The 17730-nt window shown below is 43.2% G+C and overlaps 1 protein-coding gene across 1 annotated transcript in view; it reads left to right on the forward strand.

Annotated features, from left to right (window-relative positions):
* Positions 1-17730, forward strand: part of LOC126092263 (threonine-rich protein-like) — an 86344-nt gene that overhangs the window by 16050 nt on the left and 52564 nt on the right. Inside the window, exon 2 of the mRNA XM_049907778.1 lies at positions 9030-9170. Coding sequence (XP_049763735.1) covers positions 9030-9170 — 141 coding nt within the window. The remainder of the gene's footprint in view (positions 1-9029; positions 9171-17730) is intronic.

The raw sequence follows: 17730 nt of genomic DNA on the forward strand, positions 1-17730 counted from the left end.
TGACATGAAAAAGTTACACGGGTTTGTCTACTAATTACCGCTGACGCACCCATGATCGGTCCTTTGAATTTAACACGTTTTGTCCGCAACACTGGTAGTGCCTGTTCAGCGTTATTTTTCTCAAAAAGTTCTTCCGAAATCGCCGTCATTTCGCTTCCCTTATCAAGAATGGCGTCTACAAGCGTGCCACCTACCTCAGTCCGAACGATCGGTTGCACCTCATGAGGAGCTTTTGTTTCATTTTCATGTATTAATGCCTCCTCGTTCGAGTCACAGGTTAACCTGTCAATATGTCTAGTCTGGTTCTCCCATTGGTTTGTTATCGTTACTTTATTCTCCTCATTACTTTTAGCACCTGTCAGTTTAGTGCTTTGGGATGAAGTTATTTGCCCATAATCTTTATTAAACGCCTCTATTACTTCTTCATATGAAGAAGTGTTATCATTTGTGCTTTATTTTTTGCTTGGCAGACTATTTCTCTCTCCGTTTCGTATAAATGAGCTACGTCTTTTACAATTTGGTCATCATCAGTTTTTGTACTACTGTCTATATTCACCGTTAATAACTCCTGTTCCTCATTATCGGTCTATTCCCAGTCAATTGAAACCCAGCATGCTGGTGTTTGTATCTGATTACCCCCTAAACCTAATTCAGAATCTTGCTGATCAAAACTAAGTCTATTTACTTGTTTAATTATATAATTAACTTCATTTTGCGATTGAATTACTTGTGACTGGTCTTCGCACCGTTCATCTCGTCAATTCTGTCTTTTACCTGGGTTTGGTGGCCTCAACTCGATTTCCTGTACCGGTTCATTTCGCGTGTTTTGTCCTGCTAAAGCTTGACTTTACCAACCTTCCTGCTTTCTGGCCATTCCATTTCCAACTGAGTAACTTGGATTTTGTTGTTGAAAGCTTCTAAACCTTCCTGCCTCGTTTGCACGGTGATTATATCTCGGATCATAGTTACCACCGTAGTTTCTAAGACCAAATCCATTATTGTAATTCCGCAGCCCACCAAAATCATAATTATTATTCGACCTCTGTGAATTTGGGGGATTACCATTCTTTCCAAAACGATTACCTCTTCCTACTTTATTATTGCCATTGTTATTATTATTAAAGCCTAATCGGTTGTCATTAGCGCCCCTACCATTGTTTTCTCTCACTGTACGTTGTTTCTTCGCGTCATCTTTACTGAAGATGAATTTAAGTTCTCTTAACATCCCTTTAAATGCTTGTATATTATCTCCTGCCCTACCAACCAATGACTGCTGGTAACGTAACGGTAACTTCACTGTGCACATACGTATCAGGTCCCCATCACTGTATGGATTATCTAAACACTGATTCTTTTTTGTCATTTCTTCGAAAAATCTATCTGTTTTCTTTTCTCCTGAATTTTCGAATAACTCTTTCTGTAACAATCCATACTTTATTCTGTTCTGGGTTTCCGTGGAACAATATCGCCCCAAGAATGCGGATTTAAATTGCTCGTATGATTGACAGTTTGCAGCTACTCTTTGCATAGTTTCCGCTATTGCGCCGTCCACATGCCCACAAATGAAGTCAAGTTTATGTCTAAGTGGCCAATGCTCTGGTAAACCGATCTGGAATTGATTTATAAATGTGCGTGGGTGTAAGCCGTTCCCGCTTTCTTTGTAATGTTGGAATTTTCTGACTGTCAAAAAGTGATCATCGTCAAATTTTTCTATTCCACCATACGGCGTTTGTGTTTTCACAACATTATCCGTTCCCTTGAACTGTGTCATGTTTTCTTGTGTTCGTTCTACCATATTTGGGTCCTAAGATGACAGACTTACGTCCCATCTAGCATCGTGTCTACATTGTGGTGTGCAGTTATCCAAACCATACCGTTCCTCATGTATCGGACTGAAAGATCCGTTTAAATTTTCAGTAGCCGGCCGCTGTGGCCGAGCGGTTCTAGGCGCTTCAGTCCGCAACCGCGCGACTGCTACGGTCGCAGGTTCGAATCCTGCCTCGGACATGGATGTGTGTGATGTCCTTAGGCTAGTTAGGTTTAAGTAGTTCTAAGTTCTAGGGGACTGATGACCACCGATGTTCAGTCCCATAGTGCTCAGAGCCATTTGAAACTTATTTTTAAATTTCCAGTAACTGGCTCAGTGTTTTGTCATCCTATTTGATTCATATTGACTTGCGGTCTGTAACCTGTTGCACCATAACTTGGAAACTGAGAAACTGGTACATGTGTCGTCGCGACTTGCTCTGTTCTCGTGTCACTTGCGTACGTTCGGAGGGTCGGCTGCCACTCTGTTGGAATGCTCGCGTTTACCGGTTCTCGCTCCATTGTCTGTTGTGACCGCACTTTACCTGCTTCGCTCACCTGTGTTAACTGTTCTCTTCCCATTTTATTCTGTTTCGTTTCGGTAATTATTGATGAAACCTCTTGTGGATATACGACTGGAATCTCATGACTTTTTGTTTCCGCTACTGCTGCGGAAGATTGCACAACTGACTTGTTTACTTCTGGATTTCTGTCCATCACTATGTCGGATGATACTACAGATTCCGTTGCTTCACTACTGCTTTCTGTACGGTTCTCGATACACTGTTTCAGTTCTGTACGAAGCTGTTCACACTGTTTCTGATTTTTCGAGACGACGTTTTCAATGCTTGTACCGAATCTTTTTAATTCGGCTCGCGTGACGCGTTTTCTGACATTGAGCTCTTTCACGATTTGTTGCGCCTTACCAGACGTCTTACGTGCTAAATTATCAACTCTTTGATTAATATTAGACACTGCATCCTGCACCTGGTCAACGTCAAAACGCATCTTTTTCTGGTCAGCCATTACCGATTGTATAAGCTCGCGCGGGCCTCTTGCCTCTCTCCGGATTTTAGTAAACTGTTCATTAACTTCCGTTCGTAGTTTTTGCTGATCTTCGCGGACTTTTTCGAATCCAGCATAGGTTTCAAATTTGAGACTATTTAAACCAGCATTTTTTTCTGTTTTTAAATCGGCTAACCTGGCATTTGTTTCAGTTTTTAAATCTGCTAACCCCGCATTTGTTTCAAAGTTTTAAGTAAGCTAACCCAGCATTTGTTTCAAAGTTTTAAGTATGCTAACCCTGCATTTGTCTGCTTTACAACCATAGTGAGTTGCTTCAATATTGCGACCACACTATCTGACTCTTCGTCATCGTCATCTGTCACTATTTGATGTAAATTTTGCCGTTCGCGTCTTTCACGTGGCGTCTCACCGATTTCCGTACATAGTGCGGACGCACTTACACACATTCTTTCTGTTGGAAACTGTCCCGTATGATTTAGAATTACTATATTTGGTTCAACGTGCTGAAGTTGCTCGTCCTCTGATTCTACTTCTGACCCAATAGATCCTTCAATTGTTTGTTTTTGTGCATTCTCAGACTGTGATACCAATCGCGCAACTACCACCATTCCCTCTGCACTATCACTACGTTCCGTTCCGTGACTCGCACTCGACACTTTTGGTTGTACATCAATCACTATCCTGTCAAAATCTTCAGTTTTCCCCATATGCGATAATCTCTGTTCTTCCGGCATCTGCGATCGTCTAAATAACCTCTGTCTTTCTCGAACTGCGCGAGCCTGAGCTCTCGTCACATCAAGTTATATGATCTTACACGTTTTCAAAATATCATAGAAAGTTTCTTAGACTATGTACACATCATTAGCAACGCCGTTCTCTTTGCAGAATTTCAAACCAACTCAACAACGCCGTGAATAGCTTCGCGCACGACAGCAAGGTCATGGACAAGCTACTTTTACACCAACATAATCTTATTTATTAATGCAGCTTTTCTACACTTTGGATCACAAATTTACTGTATTCTGACCACTATTCATACACATACATTGGGTGACCTCATCACAGAAACAACAAAATAAAAATTAACTTTTCTTTCAATTCAAAAATCATAATTTCACTTTCTAATTTGACTAATTGCCATCCAGGCAGACCAACTGCCATCCTGGCAGGGTCGCCATTCTGTAAGGTTTTGAGGACACAACAACAACTGTGTAAGCTGTAAATATTTTTGGTTTAATGTTGCAATCTTATCACAGAAATACACTCACCTGCACAGTTTACAATGTTACAACAGTTGTCAGGCAAACGCGTCTCTTCCTCAGAAAGTGAAATAATCCTAAACACAACAATGCTAAATTTTAACTACAAGTATCTTTACAAAATTATTCTTACGACTACATCATGATGTTGGCCAGTACTACTATAAATCATCTGATTCCGGTTCAAAGTTGGTACTATTTAGGATCACAATCAAGTCTACTGAGGATGGTTAGTTTTGTGACAAGTTGAGCAAAAGATTACACAAGGTCTCTCGAGTTTACCGTGGACACAAGCTGGTGAACCAGCAAGTTAATGCCACTGCTCGCGGTATTTACCTTAGTTGCGATGAGCTGTGGTCTGCATGGCTGCTCTCATCTTCTGAAATTCCTATAAAAACTAATAAGCCTTTGCTGATTTTTCCAGCAGAACCTCTCGCTATGTTTCTCATTATGCGAGAAAACATGAACTCATCCCTAGTCTTGGAATATGGCGATATGCATGCGCATGCCTGGAGCAGCATGCATATTACAATGCCCTCTCAATCCTTGCAATCCTTGCAAGAACAATTAACTAACTGGCTGGTTCATTTCTCCACAGTTGGGGCTCAACGACGCTACAGCTAATATCTAGCTGAATGTCAGCTACAGTGAACACAGTGTTCACACACATTTCTCCTCTGCATCACACAGAACATCATGCGCCCCATTCTGCACTGGACGCCAGTTCAGAGAAGAGTCCACGAAAATTTCACTCTTGCCTTTCTCGTAGCCGGACTGTGTCTCCACCTGGGTTCTTTCGTTCTCCACGTCACAGCTTTTTTCGACGAATAGGAGCGTTCCTCTTATTTTGTGGAAACTCGCTCTGCCAATCGCAAGGGTCCTACCATTAAACTGCGTCGAAATCTCGGCGCTTTACTTCTTACTAGTTCGTTTCCGCCAATCGGATGTTTTGTGCCCACTCCAGATGCCTAAAAGTTACATTAGTACATCACATGTGTACCACTCACTGTTCACGTGATCGGCTGCGTCACTGGTTTTGTTCGTATCCATTTGGAATTATGAAATGCAGTTTTCTAAAGCTTCTTTCTGACCTACTTCTGGTGGCCCGTTACTTGCTCTCCAGTATGCATCGCCAGTTTGGGCACTGACTCCCACCATGGGATGCCCCCTAAGAGGTTTTCGTGGTGCCTCCCGTGGTGCGGTCTCTGCTTCTGCCCATCCTGCTTCCACACAAAATGTTTCCTCTCGCTGCTTGTTTCACCTTCTGCTCATTGACATGCATAATATAGGAGCGGTGTGTTAATACTATAGATTGAGTGTCATCCCTTTTGCATTGCATACTTATAGGCAAATCTGCTCATTACCACCGAAGTAAGTTAGGTGTCATTTCACCTTCCCGTTAGGATGTGTAAAGTTCTCATGTAAGGTGCGTAATTGACCTTCATTTAGACTGATGACCTCAGATGTTAAGTCCCATAGTGCTCAGAGCCATTTTTTGACCTTCATTTAATCTTCCACCTTACAAACGGTCCTGAACTTGAAAATACACTCCTGGAAATTGAAATAAGAACACCGGGATTTCATTGTCCCAGGAAGGGGAAACTTTATTGACACATTCCTGGGGTCAGATACATCACATGATCACACTGACAGAACCACAGGCACATAGACACAGGCAACAGAGCATGCACAATGTCGGCACTAGTACAGTGTATATCCACCTTTCGCAGCAATGCAGGCTGCTATTCTCCCATGGAGACGATCGTAGAGATGCTGGATGTAGTCCTGTGGAACGGCTTGCCATGCCATTTCCACCTGGCGCCTCAGTTGGACCAGCGTTCGTGCTGGACGTGCAGATCGCGTGAGACGACGCATCATCCAGTCCCAAACATGCTCAATGGGGGACAGATCCGGAGATCTTGCTGGCCAGGGTAGTTGACTTACACCTTCTAGAGCACGTTGGGTGGCACGGGATACATGCGGACGTGCATTGTCCTGTTGGAACAGCAAGTTCCCTTGCCGGTCTAGGAATGGTAGAACGATGGGTTCGATGACGGTTTGGATGTACCGTGCACTATTCAGTGTCCCCTCGACGATCACCAGTGGTGTACGGCCAGTGTAGGAGATCGCTCCCCACACCATGATGCCGGGTGTTGGCCCTGTGTGCCTCGGTCGTATGCAGTCCTGATTGTGGCGCTCACCTGCACGGCGCCAAACACGCATTCGACCATCATTGGCACCAAGGCAGAAGCGACTCTCATCGCTGAAGACGACACGTCTCCATTCGTCCCTCCATTCACGCCTGTCGCGACACCACTGGAGGCGGGCTGCACGATGTTGGGGCGTGAGCGGAAGACGGCCTAACGGTGTGCGGGACCGTAGCCCAGCTTCATGGAGACGGTTGCGAATGGTCCTCGCCGATACCCCAGGAGCAACAGTGTCCCTAATTTGCTGGGAAGTGGCGGTGCGGTCCCCTACGGCACTGCGTAGGATCCTACGGTCTTGGCGTGCATCCGTGCGTCGCTGGGGTCCGGTCCTAGGTCGACGGGCACGTGCACCTTCCGCCGACCACTGGCGACAACATCGATGTACTGTGGAGACCTCACGCCCCACGTGTTGAGCAATTCGGCGGTACGTCCACCCGGCCTCCCGCATGCTCACTATACGCCCTCGCTCAAAGTCCGTCAACTGCACATACGGTTCACGTCCACGCTGTCGCGGCATGCTACCAGTGTTAAAGACTGCGATGGAGCTCCGTATGCCACGGCAAACTGGCTGACACTTGACGGCGGCGGTGCACAAATGCTGCGCAGCTAGCGCCATTCGACGGCCAACACCGCGGTTCCTGGTGTGTCCGCTGTGCCGTGCGTGTGATCATTGCTTGTACAGCCCTCTCGCAGTGTCCGGAGCAAGTATGGTGGGTCTGACACACCGGTGTCAATGTGTTCTTTTTTCCATTTCCAGGAGTGTATGAATACGAAATTTCTTGCAAAATGTTACATCTATTACTAACTTTAAATTTTTGGAGTGGTGTTTCAGTAAAAATTTTAAACTAATCATGGAATCTGGTATAAAAAGCTGTTAAATAATACACACTTATTTCAAAATTTTAAAATCTGAAATAGATAAATAGTCAACAATATTTTGAAAAGATTGGCGTAAACACACTGCTCCACTTCCCTGCCTCTCTGGTATTGTGAGTATTAATACATGATATATTGTGCCTGCGATATCTTGCGTGCTTGGCCTTTTGTAGGTCTGAATCTCGGGGAGCTTTCCTTACAACTTCACAGCTACTACTGCTGTGCTAAAACATAATCTACGCCCATTTGTTCATATGTTACATATAACTCTGCCCCCTCATGCAAATTACCCAAGCTCGTATAAAGCAGGCTCTGGAGACATACAAATAGAGGGCGTTTTAAAGTGAATATAGCGATTACAAATGGCTATAACTGTTTGTTGGAGAGCGAAACATCGATGCCAATTACAAGGAACGTAAAACAAAGTTCAAAATTTCGATTGTTGCGCAAGCGCAGTGAATCAGAAACCGGCGGATGCACTGTGATGTATAAACGAATATGGCGGTTTGCATACACTGTCACAAAATTTTTTTCCCTTACACTATTACCTTGGAGCTTTTATCACTCTGCCCTAAATCGCGCTACTCTTCAGCCACTTTTCGTCAATTTTCTGTCTCGTTCATGGGCTCGTGTTGCTGGATAACCCTACCCAGACGCACCGACAACGCCACATATCTTCATCCTGTGAGCTATTCGATCAGTACTAACAAACAAAGGAGCGGTGGTAGAGCTTTTGTGATCGCCACTGTGCCTGTGCCCTGTGTGGGAGTGGTTGGGCTCCAGATTTGGTTTTTTTAAAGGTATCTGGACGCACAATGTAATGAGAATTTGACCACTAGGTGTACCAGGAGGCAGATCTGGCAGTGTAAAAAGGAGGGGAGGGAGTATTTTGTTGTAAGCAGTAACATCAGAGTGGGTCAGTCAGGAGAGCTTAGTGAAATCGGATGTGGACTGGTCATTGGGCGCCACATCAGTAACAAATCCATCAGGGAGATTTTAATCATTCTTAAGCTGCCCAAGTCCACTGTTGTGGATGTGACTGCGAACTGGAAATACGAAGGAACAACAGCAGCCAAACCAAAACCAGGCGTACTGCACGTACTGACTTACAGAGACCATTGAGCACTGTGAAAGGTGGTTGTAAGAAATCGGATGAAATCAGTGGGAGGAATCACTCGTGAGTTGCAATGTGCTACCAGGTCTCCAGCTAGGACAGTGACTGTGTATTGGTAATTAAGAAGAATGGCGTACAACGATCGAGCAGCTTCTCTTAAGTCACACGTTACTAAGCAACACTTGAGGTGGTCTAAAGAAGGAAAGCTGCCGGACATTGGATGACTGGAAACGAGTGATCTGTGGTGGTCGAAGCACGCTGTACCCTTTGACTGTCTGAAGGCAAGGTTTGAATTTGGAGAACATATGGAGAACGTTACCTGCCATCATGTCGAGAGCCAACAGTGAAGTGTGAAGGAGGTGATGCTACGGTTTGGGGATGTTTTTCGTGATTAGGTTGTGGCAACCTTATTGCAATTAAGAAAGCGCTAAATGTGGAAGGATATGAATCACAGTCAACAGCATTGTGGTAGAGTGTATGGTAGGGGAACAGTTAGGAGTCAATCACTGTGTCAGTATACAAGCACACTGTCATAAAGCATGGTGTGTGAGGCAGTGGTTTGAGGACAATAACATTCCAGAAATGGACTAGCCTGTCCAGAGTCCTGACACAGTCCGTATTAATGTCCACTGATAGGCGTCTGAATGCTTTTGATCAGATATTGTATTCACTCTGAATTTCGCTATATTGTTACAGTAATTGCTGCGTTTTAACTTGCCTGGTTGTGGGTCCGTGTTGCAGGTAGCGGCGTCCCAGGTCGGCGCGTCGCCAGCCCAGAGGTCTCTGCGGGACTTCCTGCTGCAGCTGGGCCACGTGCTGCCGCTGGCAGACTCCCCGTGCAGCCAAGCTGGGGAGACGGTCTGTGCTACGGGCTGCAATGGGGTAGGGAGCAACTAAGCACCACATATCCTGCTGCTCACAGAACAAGTTCCTAGGTCGAGAATCTCTTTTCAGTCTTTCGTTTGCCTCGGAGTACACAAAGAGGATAGAAAAAAAGTTATTATCCTCATGTATGCACTGATTTCATTAAAATAGTTTTGTGGCCAGTTTCACGTTGTTGTGCACTGTCTGTGCGAATAACTTAATCCGGGGAAATACGGGATTTTCAGAACGATTACTCTGATTTCACGAGCCTATATCTCCCACATCAATGAAGATAAAAGTTTTGTAGACCTGTGTGTAAGTTAAAATTTTCCCAAAATACCTAGTTTCAAAAGAATCGATTTTGCAATATTGTATCTATTGTATGCACACGTGTACACCCTTGGGGCACTGTTTTACAATTACGTTTAGGATCAAAGTTTTCATTTACTTTTCACAAATGACGTCACTGCTCTACAGGAGATGAGATGCGCTGTGCTGCAGAAAGATATCGTGGAGAAATGTGAAATTATTTTAAGTTTTCTCCAGGCAGCACTGAGCCAAGCAGAGACAGGCTCGTAAGCCGTGTCACAATCAGAATGACAAATAGACAGAGAGCGTACACTGCAAATAGTGTAACACAAAGCCGAAGCTATTGGTACACCTTGCACGAGCATGAAATCTGAATCATAAATTCAGCAACGTGACCTCACTGAAGAGGGAACATAACGTCGTTCTGACAGCACAGAAAGGTGCCACAACAACGAGTAAATTTTACACAAGAACGCCTATCAGCCCAGTGACATGGCGGAAAAGTACTAAGGTGAAGCACTGAGAGAGAAAGTTGTGACACTGAGGTGCAATGAAGAACGCCGATGAGATTGGAAGAATAGGCCAAATTCACTCGTCCCTAATAAGAGGTAAAGGCAGTGGCTCAGACGGACTGCTACAAATTCTTGGACTTCCAAGTTCTTTTCCTGTTCACTTATAGGAAGTCAGTCACACTGCAGAGCCTGTTATGTGATGCCTACCATCCACCAGATGACGTCTACCTTGGAGACTGCGGCCTGCCTTGTCTTCTGTACTTGGCTGCTGTGAGTGCCGACGTCTCATCTACTGATGTGAAGACTTCGAGTCTTCTACCACCGGCTTGCTGATGGTGTCTGGCACACCGTCACCCTGTCTCTGTACTGCCGATGTGTGGTAGCTGCTGCTGCCCTTCAACTTGCATCTGTGAGCATAGGCTGTGCATATCTAATGGAGAGGCCATGCTGAAATCCTGGACCAACACCTTTGTCCCATGCAGAGCTGGTGGAAGTTTACTGCAATACCCACCAGTGTGCCCTAGTAACAGGGAGTTGATGACTTCATGAACACCACCATCATACAAGCTATGACTGCTGCCTGTTCAACCAGCTACCTGCATGACGTCGCACCTGCTATGTGAGCTGTCGTAGCCAAGCAGATGGCACCGGGAAGACAGGCAATGCGTCATGTTCGAAGCCCGAGTGATGTGTCCACTGCCTCAGCACTGTCACAGAGATTATTCAACTGTAAAACCTAAACTAATATACGTATTATTTGCTAACGTTGTTTTTAGTACGCAGAGTACCTGATTGGCCTTCACGCTGTGCTTCATCATCCTGCAACTGTAAGAGTCCCAGTAACAGGCTTTGTAGTCAGTGAATTGTTGCACAATTGAAACAGTTATACAGAGTCAGCATGTGATACAACATACTGTATTTGAATGTGGATGATCTGGTTTGGTAATGAGAAGCAATGCGTTCTTTTATATTGTTCGTATTTGTGCGCACACAGTGCAAATTGCAACAGCTATGGCGAAGGATGATGAGTAAAATGAAACAGGAGATTAATATGACTCTCCCAGTATGCAGATATGAATTCTAATTTATATGTGTGAGAAGATACAGCACCTACATTACTTTTATATTTGAAATACAGCAGTCCATTAATAACTTCTATCATATTTACGATGCAAAAGAAATCAAGCGCTCGAATTATATTTTTCAGTAGTGTGCATCGATTGAACTAATTAATCTGTGAGAAACTTCTTAACCGAACTTTAATAAAAATCTACATGTAATTTAATACAAGACACATACACAATTAGCAAGGCAGTACGTGCTAGAGGACATGTATACACGTCACATTTAACATTTAGTTCGTAAGATTTACATATTTTATTCTGTTCTTTTTTTCTTTCAGTTAACTGCTTAAACTGTTACACTGATCATAATTCTGAACAGTGCAATGGAAATATGAGGAAATATCAAAGAATGAAGTGGCGCCATACCTGTATTTGTAGTAATTATTGATACCGCAGAAAGTATGAACCGAATTTTAGCTCTGCAACAAAACTTTGCATTTGTTTAACTTTAAATTTTGGGAAAACTGCTTCACAAAAAATTAAGCGTAAGTTGTCAGTTTGGCTTAGAATTTTAGATCGCAGCTCATTCAAATTGTGATATAATTTAAGTAAAAAAAGTTGTGAATGAGGCTGGAGAAAGTACAAAGTCATTAAGCGATGTAGATGCAGCGTGTTCCCGTGGAGGAACACCGTTAAAAGGCCATGGCCATCTTACAGCTTAGTATGATGTTGAAGAGGCAAGATCTATGCTGACATGAGTGGTGATCCAGCCACGCACGGTTTCAGTGATGAAGTTCTTTTGCCTCGTCAGTCGTGACACTTAGAAATATTTTGTGTGAGTTTTTTTAAACTTAGAATTTTGTTACAACAGTCTGAAAAGTGGTCAAGTTGAGTCAAATGATGTATGAGAACTTAAGAGCGATGCATTTTCGGTGGGGACAGCCATTAGGCAATGGAAAAGCAGACAGTAACGGAACACTACGGGAGTCAAGTGGAGACTGGGACCTTTTCGCGTGAAGAACTCAAGGGATCGATTCTGGACACTTTCGCGTGAGTTCTGAAACGAGGCAGACCTGCCTGTGGTAACGAGTGGTATTCGATGGTGGAGGCGTTTCATTCTGGGTGGTGAATGGCCGCTAACATACTTTAACCTCTTAAGGGACTTTATATTTCGAGAGGTCTGAAAGTGCTCCTGTGTAGGACTCTAACTTTTTCCAGTCGTGTCACGGAACTGAGAACAGACAGAGTTACTATTCTTTGTATCATGTGTGATAATTTGTAAATCGTCCTGTTAAACACTGAACCGTTCTGAGATGGTGCATATTTCGTGTATTGTGATTACGAAATGGACTCAGTTTTCGCGTATCTTTGGCGACTGTTTGAGGATTTTGTTACCAGACTCGTAACGCTCTCAATGTAACTTTTCTACATTTAATAAGGATATTTTCTGTCTATATTTTAACTTTATATCATAGGACCACTTCCCGTTTATTTGAGATGTCATTTTTCATAATAATTCTCTATCGTCTACATCAATTACAGACGTTAGAATAGAGCCCTTGGTATTAAATTATTCATGTAACTTTTATTTTGTATTTCTGTGTGTTTTATCAACTCGCAATTCTAGCCAGTGCGTAGACTTTTTGACTGCAGCGAATTAGCTGAGGATCATGAAAGTAGACGTGAGCGGCTTGACCCTACGACCGCATCGAGCTATTCTTTTTAAATTGAGCCGTACATAGACCAAGTACTTAAAGTACGAGTAACTACATGTAAAGACGAAACTGGTTTGGTCGTATGAGATGCTATTTGGAAGAACAGCTAAACTAGCACTAACTCTTAGGTACCGTCTCATGAGATTCGTGTTTGCTCTGAACCATGTATTTTCACAGGCTTATATCATGGCACGTTTTCTATTTCACTCAAACTGCGTGATGTATTTAGATTCCGATTAGCCTATATTTACCGTCCCATTACGTATCTATTTTTTAAATTGTGGACATGTTCCGCTTTGAGTGTCACCTCCTCATTTGCCTGTTTGATTAATACATCAGAGTCGAATTCATTAGTTCATCTTATTTAAAAAAAAGCGTAGAATAATTAGGCGAAGACTGTATATCATCCCCAAAACAGACAGCGAGGAGCCATAATTGTCGCAGCCGTCGGGCATAAATACGGAGATATCACACTAGTGGATGCGCAAGTACCAACAGAAGTTAGTGAAGAGGACGAGAAGAATCATACTTGTCGAGAGTCAGAGAGTAGTAGCTGTTGTTGTGGTCTTCAGTCCAGAGACTGGTTTGATGCAGCTCTCCATGCTACTCTATCCTGTGCAAGCTTCTTCATCTCCCAGTACCTACTGCAACCTACATCCTTCTGAATTTGTTTAGTGTATTCATCTCTTGGTCTCCCTCTACGCCGGCCGGAGTGGCCGAGCAGTTCTAGGCACTACAGTCTGGAACCGCGCGACCGCTACGGTCGCAGGGTCAAATCCTGCCTCGGGCATGGATGTGTGAGATGTCCTTAGGTTAGTTAGGTTTAAGTAGTTCTAAGTTCTAGGGGACTGATGACCTCAGCAGTTAAGTCCCATAGTGCTCAGAGCCATTTGAAGCCATTTTCTCCCTCTACGATTTTTACCCTCCGCACTTCTCTCCAATTCTAAATTGGTGATCCTTTGTTGCCTCAAAATATGTCCTACCAACCGATCCCTTATTCAAGTCAAGTTGTGCCACAAATTCTCTTCTCCCCAATTCTAGGCAATACCTTCTCATTAGTTATGTGATCTACCCATCTAATCTTCAGCATTCTTCTGAAGCACCACATTTCTAAAGCTTCCATTCTCTTTTAGTCTAAACTATTTATCGCTCACGTTTCACTTCAGAAAAGACTTCCCGATACTTTAATCTATACTCGACGTTAACAAATTTCTCTTCTTCAGAAACGCTTTCTTTGCCTTTTCCAGTCTACATTTTATATCCTCTCTACTTCGACCATCATCAGTTATTTTGGTCCCCAAATAGCAAACTAATTTACTACTTTAAGTGTCTCATTTGCTAATCTAATTTCCTCAGCATCACCCGACTTAATTCGACTACATTCCATTATCCTCGTTTTGCTTTTGTTGATGTTCATCTTATATCCTCCTTTCAAGACACTGTCCATTCCGTTCAGCTGCTCTTCCAGGTCCTTTGCTGTCTCTGACAGAACTACAATGTCATCGGCAAACCTCAAAGTTTTTATTTCTTCTCCGTGGATTTTAATTCCTACTCCGAATTTTTCTTTTGTTTCCTTTACTGCTTGCTCAATATACAGATTGAATAACCTCGGAGAGAGGCTACAACCCTGTCTCACTCCCTTCTTAACCACTGCTTCCCTTGAAGTAGCTATCTGTTTAATTTCTGTTTACTGTCTTATTGTTATCGGCTTCGGGAAATACTGTAGTTGTTAGGGGGCACGCAGCGTATATCGCTCGCTGTCTGGTTGGAGTCCAAACAGCGAGCAACGAAATCTGCACTCGACATCTAGGAAGACAAGCAGTCACACACACACATACACACACACACACCTTTTTTTTTAGACTGAACGAAATATGTTACATATGTTCTTGACCTAACGGAAAGTAGTCCCACCCAATCTATCTGACTAACAAGGAAGGGAAGTTTGTCTGAGTTGTCGTAGGAACTGCGTTGCAGATACCTCTCTAATTGTTCTCAAGTAGGAATGAATTCGCCCCAGTCCCAGCGTTTGAATTGGCTCAAAAGGACAAAACTCTACAATAGGCCATTCTGTGCTCATGTAAAACGTAAATCTGGTCCACAAGCCCAGGCGGCCTCATCGGTACGGATCGACCCCCGCGCCAATTTCCGCCAACGGCGTCACTGGACGCGGTACGAAGGAGTGTGGTGCCACCACAGCGGCCTCCCGGCCGTCGTCAATTCTCGCGACCTGCAGCCCCTACCACTCTGCTAAGTAGCTGCTCAGTCGGCCTCGCGAGGCTGAGGACACTCCGTACCCGTTCTCCCACGAAGGAAAAATCATTGGCAGTGCCGGGAATAGAACCCGGGTCCCCCATCCGGCAGCCAGTGCCCTGACAATTGAACTACTGATGCGGACGCTACGCTAACGAGAAGAGAAATGAAAACAACTCTTACACATCTAGAGATACAGCTGCACGTGCACACACTAGGCTTTCATATCAAAATAAAAATACACTGACGGAAAAAAAATCGCAACATTAAGGAGTTGCGCGACATAAACGAAAGTTGGTAGGCATCTTCCTACATCTGAACACACGCTGTAACTATCGTGAGTGTTACTTACCTTTGAGAGTGGGCATGGGGAGTCGATATTAGTTAAGAATACCTTCAAGGAGCAGTGGTTGTAAAGGGAGTGAGACAGGGTTGTAGCCTCTCCCCGATGTTATTCAATCTGTATATTGAACAAATTGTAAAGGAAACAAAAGAAAAATTCAGAGTAGGTATTAAAATCGATGGAGAAGAAATAAAAACTTTAAGGTTCACCGACGACATTGTAATTCTGTCAGAGACAGCAAAGGACTTAGAAGAGCAGTTGAACGGAATGGACAGTGTCTTGAAAGGAGGGTATAAGATGAACATCAACAAATGCAAAACGAGGATAAAGGAATGTAGTCGAATTAAGTCGGGTGATGCTGAGGGAATTAGATTAGGAAATGAGACACTTCAAGTAGTAAAGGAGTTTTGCTATTTGGGTAGCAAAATAACTGATGATGGTCGAAGTAGAGAGGATATAAAATGTAGACTGGCAATGACAAGGAAAGCGTTTCTGAAGAAGAGAAATTTGTTAACATCGAGCATAGATTTTATGTGTCAGGAAGTCGTTCCTGAAAGTATCAGGTGTACCGATATGAAATGAGCGTTAAGATACAATTGTGTCGATAGGGAACATTTGTTGTGAACGAGCCTTAATTTTTTGTTTGTTTGGTTGGTATGACATCTGTCAAAGGTATTTAGTATACATCAAGTCATGGAACAACCAACATTATATGTTTTCATCGTGTTAACAATGTCGAATTTTGTAACAGAAAGTGATGATTTGCGGAAAGCATTAATTTTTTGTTTTCATTTGGAAAAAAGTGCAGCACAGTCACATGGAATGCTTGTCGAGGCATATGGTGATCATGATCTATCAGAAGCAACATGCAAAAGATGGTTTCAACGGCTCAGAAATAATGATTTTGATGTAATAAATGAAGAACGTGGAAGACCACTAAAAAAGTTCGAAGACACCGAATTGCAAGCAATATTGGTTGAAGATGATACTTTGAGTCAGAAGCAAATGGAAGCAATGCTAAATGTTGCACAACAAACAATTTCTGACCGTTTGAAAGCTGTGGGAAAGATCCAAAAGTGTGGAAAATGGGTGCCACATGAATTGAATGAAAGACAGATGCAAATCCGAAAAACCATTTGTCAAATTTTGCTTCAAAGACATGAAAGAAAATCGATTTTGCATCGAATTCTTACTGGCAATGAAAAATGGATTTATTTTAAAGATCCTAAACGGGAAAAATCGTGGATTAATCCGGGACAACCATCAACATCGACTGCAAAACCAGATCGATTCGGCAAGAAGACAATGCTCTGTGTCTGGTGGGATCAGAAAGGTGTGGTGTATCATGTACTTCTAAAACCCGGTGAAACTGTGAATACTAATCGCTACAGACAACAAATGATCAATTTGAACTACGCATTGATCGAAAAAAGACCAGAATGGGCCAGGAGACATGGCAAAGTAATTTTCTTACATGACAATGCACCTGCACACAAAGCAATACTGGTTCAGGATACAATCAAAACACTTGGCTGGGAGCTGCTACCCCACCCGCCGTATTCACCAGACTTGGCCCCTTCCGACTACAATTTGTTTTCATCAATGGGACACGCATTGGCTGAGTAACACTTCGATTCCTACGAAGAAGTCGAAAATTGGGTGTCTGATTGGTTTGCTTGAACATTTATATTTGCGTGGTGTCCACAAATTGCCAGAAAGGTGGGCAAAATGTATAGAAAGCAATGGTCAGTACTTTGAATACAATGTTTTTACTTTTCAATTCAAAATTAGTTTTTCATTTTCACAAAAAAGAACGCTCATTTCATACCGGTACACCTGGTATTTGTATGGAGTGTAGCCATGTATAGATGTGAAACATGGACGATAAATAGTTTGGACTAGAAGAGAATAGAAGCTTTCGAAATGTGGTGCTACAGAAGAATGCTGAAGATTAGATTGGTAGATCACATAACTAATGAGGAGGTACTGAATAGAATTGGGGAGAAGAGGAGTTTGTGGCACAACTTGACAAGAAGAAGGGATCGGTTGGTAGCACGTGTTCTGAGGCATCAAGGGATCACCAATTTAGTATTGGAGGGCAGCGTGGAGGGTAAAAATCGTAGAGAGAGACCCAGAGATGAATACACTAAGCAGATTCAGAAGGATGTAGGCTTCAATAGGTACTGGGAGATGAAGCAGCTTGCATAGGATAGAGTAGCATGGAGAGCTGCATCAAACCAGTCTCAGGACTAAAGACCACAACAACAACAACAAACCTTCAAGACGACAAAGACGCCATTATCAGCACCTCACTGAGTCTGAAAGAGGTCATGTAATAGGGCTACTAGAAGCTAGATGTTCCTTCTGTGATACTGCAGAAAG

Source organism: Schistocerca cancellata, chromosome 7 (assembly GCF_023864275.1).
Source record: "Schistocerca cancellata isolate TAMUIC-IGC-003103 chromosome 7, iqSchCanc2.1, whole genome shotgun sequence".
In the NCBI taxonomy this organism is placed as follows: Eukaryota; Metazoa; Arthropoda; class Insecta; order Orthoptera; family Acrididae; genus Schistocerca; species Schistocerca cancellata.